Raw genomic sequence first — 11450 nt, 5'->3', positions numbered from 1 at the left:
TGCTGCCGTCAATAGCAGACGCTGCAGTGCCAAGTACATAATGTTCTGTGGTGCCACCAATAGGAGGCGCTGTACTGTGGATAAGGTGATATTTTGCGGTGCGGCCAATAGCAGGTGCTGCGGTGCCGGAACACTGATATTCTGTGGTGACGCCAACACGAGGCGCTGCGTTGCACGTTGGCTGATATTCTATGCTACTGCCAGTAGGAAGCGCTGCGATGCGGAATAGCTGATATTTTCTGGTGCGGCCAACAGGAGGTGCTTCATTGTCAAGTAAGTGATGCCGTCTGGTGCGTCCCATAGCAGGTGCTGCTGTGCTGAGTAGCCGATATTCTGTTCTGCGGAGTGGCTGCAGTGCGGAATAGCTTATATTTTCTCGTGCGGGTCAATAAGAGGCGCTGCGGTGCCCAGTCGCTGATGTTCTGAAGTTCGGCAAACAAGGAAGCGCTGTGGTGCCGAGTCGCATATGTTCTGTGGTGCGGCCAACAGGAGATGCTGCGGTGCCGAGTCGCTGATGTTCTACGGTGCGGTACAATAGGAGGCGCTGCGGTTGGACGCTGCGTTCTACGGAGGGTGCCCCGCAGGGGGCAGCGCTGACGGGGCGTGTTGCCGGCGCTGGCCTGGCTGGGGTGGGGGAACCACTTCTGCCGGGGCCCGGCCGAGGGAGCTAGCTTCTGCCCCGGGGCCCTGCCGGGGACCCAGGTCTGCAGGGGTTAACCTTCCCTCTCCGCAGAGAGCGGGCCCTGCGAAGACCCGGGGCTGTGTCTGTGTGGTGAGTGCATTTGTCTAAACGTGTTCATGGTTTGCCCAGACCCCGCTTGTGAGAACCTGTGGAAGAGTTGCCAGCCGCAGCTGTACTGACGGTTGGAGCTCTCCCCTTCGCAGCCCTCCAGCTGCAACCGGCAACAGTGGTAAAACCTGCGGAAGGTGTCCGGATTGTCAGTGCCTCCCGGGGAACTGTGGGGTGGGCGGAGCCTGTTAGCGGGGTCCCGCCCAATTCTGCCTTCGGGCGCACCGATGGAGGCGGTGCCGCTGCGGGACGACCGGGAGAGCAACTGAGCGGCAGGTTGCTCAGTTTTGGGGGGTTTTTTTTTTGAGGTTGAGGAACATAGGGCTCTACTGTGGAACCCAAAATCAGCCCCCAGAGCTTTGTTTTTTAAAGCCCAAAAACTGGCAGCACTCAGAACTTAGGCATTTTCAACAGTTGAAACTTGTGTCTGAGTTTTTAGAACTTCAACTCTTAAGCAGAGTCTGAATGCTGTGTTCTGGAGCCCAGAAAGGGACTGTTTTCTGTCCCCCTCAGTGATGTGATGGGGAGTTGGAGGGAGTGTAGCCCACCCCAGCCCAGGGCCCCCAGCTGCAAATTTTGGGAAATGCTTGGGAACTGGGTGAAGGCATCCTTCTTTGCAGGGAGGGTCCCATCCTGTGTCTCTGTAGGGCACCAGCAGATACCGGGGTTCACTTTATTGTGCTTTATTTCACCAGCACCACCGGCCCCGCTCCCTGGGACACAGCAGCTGTAGCCCCCCGCATGAAGCCTTGTCTGGGCACCCCAAGAGCACAGCCCGGCCAGACAAGGAAGGATACAGCCCCTTCTAGAGGAACGTACCCCACTCACCTCCTCCAGGGGGAACCTCCTCCTGGGGAACCCCCAGCGGCAGCAGCCGGAGCCCTTCCCCGCCCGTCCGGGCTCGGGGATCGCCCGGCGCTGCAGGAGCTCCCATGGGCCACCACTGCCTGACCCACGGCAGAGCGGCAGAGGCCCGCCCGGCCGCAGCGGGGAGCAGCCGGAACGGAACGGGGCTGCCCCTGCTTCCCCCGGGGAGAGCGGAGCCCGGACCCGCCCACGGAGGCTCCGACCGAGGGTTTCCCCAGCCCGGTAACACGCTCACGGCCCCTCACCTGCCCGGCCCGGCACGGACCTGAGCACAGACAGACGTGCGGCCGCCGCCGCTGCTCTTCTGGCCTCGTGTAGGCGCCCCGGTACCGGCACCACAGCAGCCACCGCTGCTCCCTGGCCTGAGACCGTTGTAGGGGCGCCTGAGCCTGGCTCTGCCGGTGGCTGCCAGCGGCCGGTCCCCGCCGCCAGACACCCTGAATGAGACCCGGCCACTCCCCAGGGAAGCGGACAGCCCAGGGCCCCGAACCTGCGCCGACCGTAGCCCTCCCTTCCGTGCCGCCCAAAGGGAGAAAACCCACGCAGCCCTCGTTCCGGAGCCGCCTTCTGGGGCCTCTTACACGGTCGGGACGCACACAGCCCTACCGGAGAACCTGACGATCTTCCACGGCAGCCCTGGCTCCCGCATCTTGCGCAGCCCTGGCCGCTGCCCACCAACGCGTGTGCACAGCACCAGCGCCAGCGTTCCCGTGGAAACCCGGCGGGGCGGGAACAAAGCGCAAGAAGGCATTAATTAAGTGTTCAGAGGAAGATCGCATCTTGGGTAGCAGCTGGGAACGCTCAGCCACTTGGGTGATGTTCACTCATTCACACTTAATCTCACCCAGGGAGCAGCCATGTCCCTTCTGAATGCCTGCAGGACTACAAGCAAACTGCCTTTCCCACCAGTTTTCAAGTCCCGCACTTGCTGGCCACAACCCTGGCTCAGCACCAGAAGCTCAAGGATTGCTGAGCTACAGGCACTTCCCGTCAGGACTGGGGAAAGAATGGCCAGATGTTTTCCCTGGGGAATGGTGTATCAGCAGGGCACAAGGCCTGGAGAAAACCATGTGAAGAGGTGTCCCCTGCACTGCACACACACAGCCAGGGCAGGAATCCTCCTCCTGGTGGTCAGAACACCCTGCAGGTGCAGAGGCCCATGCATGAGCGACTGGCAGTTACTGAAAGGATGGTAACGACTTGAGAAAGGGGTTTACTAATGCAAACAGCTTATTAGTGCTCTCACCGTATGACAAGCGTCACTTCAATAGAGAAATACTGTCATTTTATTACCAACTAAGAGTATGGCAATATGATTAAATCAAACCTGACTTTATTATTGAAACATTATCCCAAAGAGTTAAGTTTCTGACTTCTCCAGAGGTTTTACTGAACCGATGGCTGCATCTGGTATCTGTCCAAAACCTAGGTGTTCAGTGTGAAAGTCTGCATTGTTAAATTCATACTGTAGATGCCAAAAAAGCAGCTTAATTCCTTCATAAGGAATGACGCTTAGTCATGCACGAGAGAGAACTGGTGTACTTTGTTCTGGGGAATTTGCTGTCAGATTGGAGATGCGGGGAGTTCAGAACCGGCAAGAGCAGCAATAACTATTCAGCCTGAAGAGAACTAGAAGGAAATCTGACAGACTTCCTTCCACACAGGTTCAGTCAGGCCGACAAGATACAGCTTCCCCTTACAAACCTGGATTCACTTATACCCATAGGTCATCACAGCTACAGCAACACCCGTACTGCAGCTTCTATCCAGGTGCTAGCAATTCCTTTCATGTGCACGTTGTGCCCCTTTCCTCAGTGACAGGAAATCTGGGAATATCCGGAAACTGTTAGTAAACAACTCTGTCTACAGGTACCAAAACCTGCGCCTTCAGAAACCCTGCTGGGGTTTGTGGTCACAGGCGCTCACCCTGGGCACATGCTGGTGTCCATTTGTTCTCTTGTCAGTGTTTGCAGAACACAAACACCGTGCAGACTTGCAAATCAGCGTGCAGACTTGTGCTGCTTTGTGACAAAAGGGAACATGGGGAAATCCACACATCCTTTTAATGGGTGCCCAGGTGGTTAGAAATGTAGTTGTTCAACATCAAATGATGAATAAGATATGATCAAACCTGAATGTTGTAACATGAAGAATATTACAGTGATCAGGCAGTGTTTTAGAAAGACTTATGAACAAGGCAGCATACTAAGGGATTTAAAGATAGGTTGTTTTAATGAAGTGAAATATAAAAATATAGGCTGATCTTCTGCCATTTCTTCTGTTTTGCCTTGCGTTTTGCAGTCCCATACATGAATAGCAGTGTATTTTCATTCTAACACCTATTTGCTCACAGATTTGAATTTCTGAGGATGAAATTTTCTCCTCAATATATAGACAGGTGTTTTGTAGATTTAGCCTCAGTTATGGGCAAAGACAAACTTGCCTACCTCAGCAGTGTTCAGCTACGTAAGAGTTTTCCAGGGGCAGGTAAAAAAATATACACAGTAATAAAAATGAGAAGGATAGCAGAAGGTCTCTGCCAGACCAGTGCCAACCATTATATGTGCCCTAAGGAATGACCCAAACAATGGGATGGGTTCCTAAATACGGCAAAAAACTGTTGAAGAAAAATGTCTTTATCCACATAGTCATTGAGTGACTAAAAAACATGGCCAATTTTATCAAGTTTCACAATGAATAGTAAATGGGAACTGAAAAAACCCAAACATTGCTACCATAAGTGTAAAGGAAAAGAAATACTGTAGGTGGGGATAGTAGTTCTAAGTCATTCCTTTGGTGTCTTACATGTAACTGTCCCAGAAAAAACCCAACAGGACTTCACCGTCAGAAATCTCCCGTTCTGCAGGCTGCCTGTCTCTTCTTGCCTCGGTGGCCACAACCCCTGAGCACTTCTGACAACAAAAAATACCATTTGACGTATTTCACATTTCCACTCCTGTCTGCAGTTGTTCAACCTTGATCCAGTCATTCAGGTGAGTACAGAGGAAAGGGAAAACAAGGCTATGTTTTTTTCCGCCTGCCTGTTGAGACACAGCAGGACTACCGTCTCAGCATGGTCAGAGATGGACTCAATGGCCTTGAAGGTCAAGTGTTCTTTAAAAACAAACCAGTATTTTGATTATGGCTCAGTGACATTTAATATTTTCAGCCAAAAGTAATTACTTTACCAACTGGCTGCTGAAAACAGCGACTGTTGAATTTTCCTCTGGGCATGGCTCTTGAGCCACAGAGGCGATTGTGGGAAAGCGCCATCCAGGTGCCAAGCTCCAGAAGCTACGGTGCAGCCAACAATCAGTCCTACATTTTGCAAAATGTTCCTATGCATGTGGTACATTGTGCATGTTTAGGCCGCCTTATTTGCAAGCTGTTCAGCTGCAACAAAAACTTCAGTGGAGCAGGGAGCAGAGGAGCATGCTTTGGGATAAAAACCAAGCTGTTTCCAGCCTTCACTGCTGTGTGACTAAAGAGGGGGCAAGATATCCCTCGCTATAGTGCTAACTGAAGCAGCATGAGACTTGCTCTGTTACGTTAACATTGTCAAGTTTTGTGCTAATTTAGCCACTACTTGACATTCCAGGCTTAAGAGATTAATGGGCAAACCAGAAATAACATTTCGTCATTGTAGCAGATAGAGTGGGTATGACTGCGTGTCTTTTTCCTTCTTTCTGAAGCCAGGTAACGGGATTAGAAGAGGAAGACAGAAGTGACATGCATCATAGGTAAACAACAGTCATCAATCTCTTCCTGTAGCAGCATTTTAAAAGGTACAGTCACTGTAATAAGCTCTGGGATTCCCCATAATCAGCTAGAACTTCAAATTTCCCTTTCTGAATATTTTAATCAGCATAGAAGAAAGGAACTATGTGATAGACTACTGCACCTAAGAATGTCTCTCTTAGAAAAGATAAATGAAAGTGAAAACATACCCAGTGAACCATCTAACACTTGAAAATTATTTTCTAAAATTTAGTTTTCATAGTAAGCACACCAAGTCCTTAACTTGCAAAACAGTTTTATTTCACACTTATACAAAATTAATAGACATTTGAAAACACTTACAGTATTATAGGTTACATATACTACCACTGAATGTGTTAACAGGGGACTTCACAAGTCTCTTGAGTTTTCTAGAGTCCTGCTCAACCCATGTTCTCCCCCAGGTTTATGCCTACTTCTGTAGAGGTTAGAGATGGTCTATTTGGAGTTGTTCCGAGTACAAAACTCGGAAGACTGAAACAGAATATGCCAGGTCCGCATCTGCACACTAAGAAGATACAGAAATGAATGAACTTCCCCTTTCCACTCCTGAAACTAATTCTCCCCCTTCTGGGCCCTTACAGCTGATGAGAGCTGAATCAGCTGTAACGAGGAGAGAATCCAGGAGTTGGCTCTTCCTCTCTTCTACAAACCTTCTTAGTGCTGTCAAGCAGCAAAGGCTGTCTTAAGAAGAGGGATCTTTACAGATACTAGCAAAATACCATTCTTTCCCTTCTCTTCCCATTAAACCCTCCTGACATTTGGTTACCTACTTGTCACTTCACTGTGAAAAGTAAACTCTCCTTCAGGCACCTTATTAGAGAGGCATGATTTAGGGTTATACCATTTCGTTGCAGTTTTGAAGCTGATAGTCTAACTGGGACCCAAGGATAAACCCTCCTGCAGAACCACATAATGGGATGTTGTGGTGTGTGTTACTGCTCTGTCACTATAATATAGAAGGAAATGTGGCTCTCCACTAAGTCCTAGACTGACAGTATATGCAAGAAATAGTCAAGAAAATGAATACAAAATCCCCCAAAACCAAACCTATGATGTCTGAAATGAATTTGGATTGCAAGGATATATTCAGTGTTCCACAGATGTCCAAAGTGAGCTGTTTTCTTGCTTCAGATGTGAGTCCTCCCTGCAACTTGACTGTAAACAGCCAAAGTCAAAGTTTACCCTACCGCAACATAGAACTGAACTTTTCAGGTACCTAAAACCCTGGTGTAACAGCAGTTTACTGAACAAACTGCTGATTTGTTATACAATAAACTTTGATAATCCAAGCAGGTTACATTCAAATAAACCAGAAGAACATCTACACAACTCCAAATGAAGAACCAGATCTGGTTGTCTACAGTTGCTTCCCATTAGGTTCAAAACGAACTTGCCATTGGAAAACAGTGTTTCATACAGAAATAGACAGATACACAGGTGGTTTTAGAGTCTTTCGTGGAAATAGAGAAAAGGAGACAAATATCAAAAGATAACCCAAAACCCTTAAAAGGAATATAAAAACTGTGCTTCCACCTTCACTCTGTAGCCTTTATAAAGTCAAAAGTGGCCTTTCCCAGCAGCAGTGGGAATCTCCACATCAAGTAAAATGTCTTTTAGTTAAATAGTTGAAATACAGCGTTCTTTATCTAAAATGGCAATCAGTGAAATTGCCGAGGAGGGGAGGAGAAGGGACCCTGCCTTGCAGGTTCAGTTCATCCTTCCTTTTCACTTCTGCAGTATCTCATTTTAACAGTTCTGGGTACTGAAGCCCCCTTTCCCCAGTTAACTTTGCTAAATGAACCAAAAATCTGTCCTTTCAGACTTTCTTTACATGGCAGACAATATGCAGGAGGCACAAGCCCAGTTTTTAAGTCTTTTCTAGGTTATCTTTTGAAGCAGCTGTACAACAAAGCAATATAATATAAGCAAAGCAAATTAATATAAGCTAGTTTTCTTCATAATTCTCAAAAATTCTTGCTCACTCACTTCTCCATCTCCATCCCGATCAGCTTCATCAATCATTTCCTATAAAACACATTGTACGTTTGATCAGGCACTGGCCTCTAAACACAAGATCTCCCATTCGCTAAAACATCAAATCAGAAGCACTTCCTGTGGAAACATAACTATGTATTTGATTGCTCTTCAGTTCCCCAACCTCTCAGCCCTTTTTGTTTAGGCATGAATTTCCACCCAATCCTTAGGTGCAACAGCATTGATCGGCGCCTGTTAGAAAAGCTCTGGCAAATCAGAACTTACCTGAAGTTCTTCATCTGTTAAATTTTCTCCCAGCTCCTTGGCAACCCTTTTCAAGTTTTTGAATGAAATCTTTCCTGTCCCGTCATCATCAAATAATCTGAAAGCTTTCAAGATTTCTTCTTTTGAATCCTTTTCACTCTAAAACAAGAGTAAAACATAATTAATTAGAAAACACCTGCCACAGATACTCCTTGTCAGGTTTTTTTATGCCATCACAAGAATTTCTATTAAGAATTCCTACCATTTTTTGTGTCATCATAGCCAAAAAGTCTTCAAAGTCAATGGTGCCACTTCCCTCTTTGTCAATATCTGCTATCATTTTCTTAATTTCTTCCTTCTTTGGCTCAAAGCCCAAAGCACGCATCGCAACCTGTGCCAAAAAGCAATTCTGTTAGGAGGCCACCAGAACTATAGTGTAAGCAGCTGCGCTAAAGTTTGTTTAATTTCCTTGTCCAAAACTGTAATAACTCGCTGCAGTGAAAACATCTTGATATCTCTTACCGGCTTGTTTTATCTTTCCAGTCATAGTGTAGATTTGATATTTTTAAGACTCAGATATATTTTCTCTTTAGATCCATGTGGAACATGGATATATTTCTGAAATAAAGAGAAACCTTTTGTGGCTGAATTGGGTAAAGGTTCCATTCTACATAGTTCATAAAGGAACTGGGTTATCAAAATGGGATATTTTAAATTGATTTGGGAAAACAAAAACATAGCATTAAATGGTTGATGCTAAAATATTTCAGTCAATTTTAAGAACTATATTTTAACATGCATCATCTGCATTCAGAGAACATGCTCACTTTAACTGACATAATCCATAGGCTTAGTAACCACGCTTCGAGGTTATATATGCAGAAATTGAGGCAGTATGTGTGTACATGAGAAATCAAGGCCAAGGAGATAATCAAGATAACAGAGTCACACTTTAAAAAAGTTCATACACAGAAATACAGGGAGGGAACTAAGAGTAATCTTCCCCCTTGTACTACTGTACACTAACTGAATTGCTACTGAAATGCAACTCAGGTCTCTGTTTTGGGTTTTTTGTTTGTTTTGTTGGGGTTTTTTTTATTAAAAACCAGGTAATTTTTGGATTATGCATATGGAAATATGGTTTTCTCTTTCCTGAATGTGTGCAAAATCTGAGATAAGAAAAAATGTGATATTCTGACATTCACTCAGAAACAAAAGTCCGCTTCCCAGAAACAATGATCTTAGCCAGTCATGAAATGTGAACTGGAATGTGTACTGTGTATACCTAAACAGAGGAGCCGCTTTGTTTCACTAATGCTCAGCTACTCAAAACTATCCATGTATTGGAGAAGCCTGTCAGCTCTGGAGTATTACGTACAGAGATTTCTTGGGTTAACTGTACAGTAGACCCCCAAATTCATTTGTGAGAGCAAGCCATTACCCTTTTTTGTACTCCCAAACTAATTTAAAATAGTTAGGGCTGGACAAATAGGAAAAGCAGCTACAATTTTGAGATCAAAGGTATTTCCATCCACGGAAAAAAGTTTGAAAACCTTCAGTTCTTTTACGTCGATGCTTCCAGATCCATCAGTATCAAACAAATCAAAAGCTTCTCTGATCTCCTGCTTTTGCTCTTCTGTAAGTTCAGGTTTCAAGCCACTTTTCTTCCGCTGGGCTGTACTTAAGCCAGGTTTTCTATAGTTGGATGCCTTCAGAAAGTGAGGGAGAAAAGAAGATAAGAAATAGTCCACTCTGGGGAAAATTCAGAACACAACTAAATTATAAATAACAGTAAAGCTGTAGCAGACGTGAGAGACTTTTTTTTGCTGCAAATGGTAGACACTAGGTCTCTATGCTCATTTTCTTCAGTTATTCTAGAAGAAAACAAGCTGAAGACTTTATTCCTGGGGAATACACATTTGGACTTCATGTTTTCTATTTTAAACACAAAGATCCTCAACTAAAGGAGTAACGTCAGAAAATCAGGCAGGCAGTCTGAAAATGAACACTGCACTGAGGTAACTAAGACCCTCTACACATCCTGGCGGTTGCTTGGATGTGTCAGGTGTGGTTTCATCTAAAAAACATGAATAAATCATCCCCACAGGTAAAAAAGATGGTTGTATAGGGTCTTGATTATAAATGGGACTCAAAGTCAGCCACTCCTAAAAGCCAGCACAGAAATGGGATGTCTGAAAGCATCTGCTCTGTTGGAGCAAAGTTTAAAGGGGAGCTGGTAGCTCCAGACGGCCCATCCACCAAATACCTGTGGTGCTAGGGAACAACACGCAGTGGTAGCAGCGAGATCAACACAAAATCTGTCCCAGAAGGAGAGCTAATCTGCTTGTGCTGAGCTGGTGCGTTATTATTCAGGACAGTTCTGAGACCTTCCTCCTTCTGGTGTAAGATAGTGCAGTACAAAGTGGTTCCCTCACCTACTTGCCTAGAAAGTGGTAAAGACATTTTCCTTGAGTATGCGTTTTTTTATAAACCAGCAGCAGACAGATTTTAACCCTTCAGTCTTGAATCTGCGGATTGATGGAAGGAAGGGCAGTCCCTCCCATCCCCAACTTTAACTGGTTACAGGCTTTATAAAAGTAAATAAAACAAACACCAAGAAAGGAATTTGTTTTCTAGCTACTGCTGAGTAGCTCTAAGCTAGCTCTTACCTTTGCTGAATTGTTACCATTTTTGGGCTGGGCTCTCTCTTAAATTCCCAATGGGTAACACAGAAGATTCCATTTTGCTGTATTTGGAAATGAAACTTTATTTTTTAACGTGATTTGTCCCTCCTAGGTTGGATTGCAAACCCATTTGTCTGGCACACCTCTGATATTTCCCTGTTATTAAACACAGGCATCAGATTTTTATTCTTTATATTTCACTCTGAGAGAAACCCACGTGAGACAATTGTCTGACTATAAAGAAATAAAAAAAATAATAAAAATGCTAACACACTACCTGAACCTTTTTTCTTGCATTCTATGTATACAACTATATTCTAGTGAAAACATTGAAAATCCTGAGGGGTAGCATGTGCACTGCTTCCCGTTCCGTTTATTTCAAAACCGGGTTGTGCAACCCCATTTTACATCTCGTCTTCTCACCTGGCCAATGCCATTTAAATACAGGGGACCGAATGAAGTGGAGGGGGTCAGTAAGTGGTGCTGAGATTAACCTGGCATCTTTCCCCCGCATTACCCCACACTCTGAGAGCAGGTGACATATTTTGCGATTCTTGGTGTTTTATCAGGGGTCTCTTTCGTACTGCCAAGATGAGGGGCGGGAAATCGGGCTCTTTCCTGTTGCCTTCCGCGTTGTGCCAGGAAACCAAGCAACACAGGCGGCCTTGGCAAGCCGCGCGGTCCCCATGCCACCTCCCCACAGCCCTTCCAGCTCAACTCGGGCTGCCCGCCCGCAGCCGGGGACCGCGGGAGGACTCCGAGGCCCGGGACGGGATGGGACGGGACGGGACGAGCCGAGCCTCGGCGGTGGGGAGCACAGAGGGAGGGCACCGAGGGGCTTAGCCGGAAACTTGCGCCAGCCATTCCGCGGGGAAAGGGAGCCCGCGGGGAAGGGGAAGGGCGCTCACCATCGGGCCGCGGCTGCAGAAAAGCCGCTCCGGGTCGGGTCGGGTCGGGTCGGGGTCGAGTCCGGGTCCGGTCGGCCCCACCGCTCCTAACGGCCCAGCCCGCCTCGCGGAGACGAGCGGACGCACTCAGCCACACGCAACCAACTTGAGCCGTCCAATGAACGAGCCGGGCGTACCAGAGAA

The 11450-nt window shown here is 46.7% G+C and overlaps 1 protein-coding gene across 1 annotated transcript; it reads right to left on the bottom strand.

Moving 5' to 3' along the window:
* Positions 1–5673: 5673 nt before the first annotated feature.
* Positions 5674–11435, bottom strand: LOC115604796 (caltractin). Its single transcript, XM_030478209.1, has 5 exons — positions 11268–11435; positions 9229–9384; positions 7938–8066; positions 7697–7834; positions 5674–7462 (listed from the first exon to the last, which is right to left on the bottom strand). Exons 1-5 carry the CDS (start codon positions 11268–11270, stop codon positions 7373–7375), a joined length of 516 nt encoding a protein of 171 aa, XP_030334069.1. The 5' UTR covers positions 11271–11435; the 3' UTR covers positions 5674–7372.
* Between the last annotated feature and the right edge of the window lie 15 nt (positions 11436–11450).

The sequence above is a fragment of the Strigops habroptila genome, chromosome 3 (genome assembly GCF_004027225.2).
Source record: "Strigops habroptila isolate Jane chromosome 3, bStrHab1.2.pri, whole genome shotgun sequence".
NCBI lineage: Eukaryota > Metazoa > Chordata > Aves > Psittaciformes > Psittacidae > Strigops > Strigops habroptila.
This window is presented reverse-complemented; position numbering and strand designations above follow the sequence as displayed.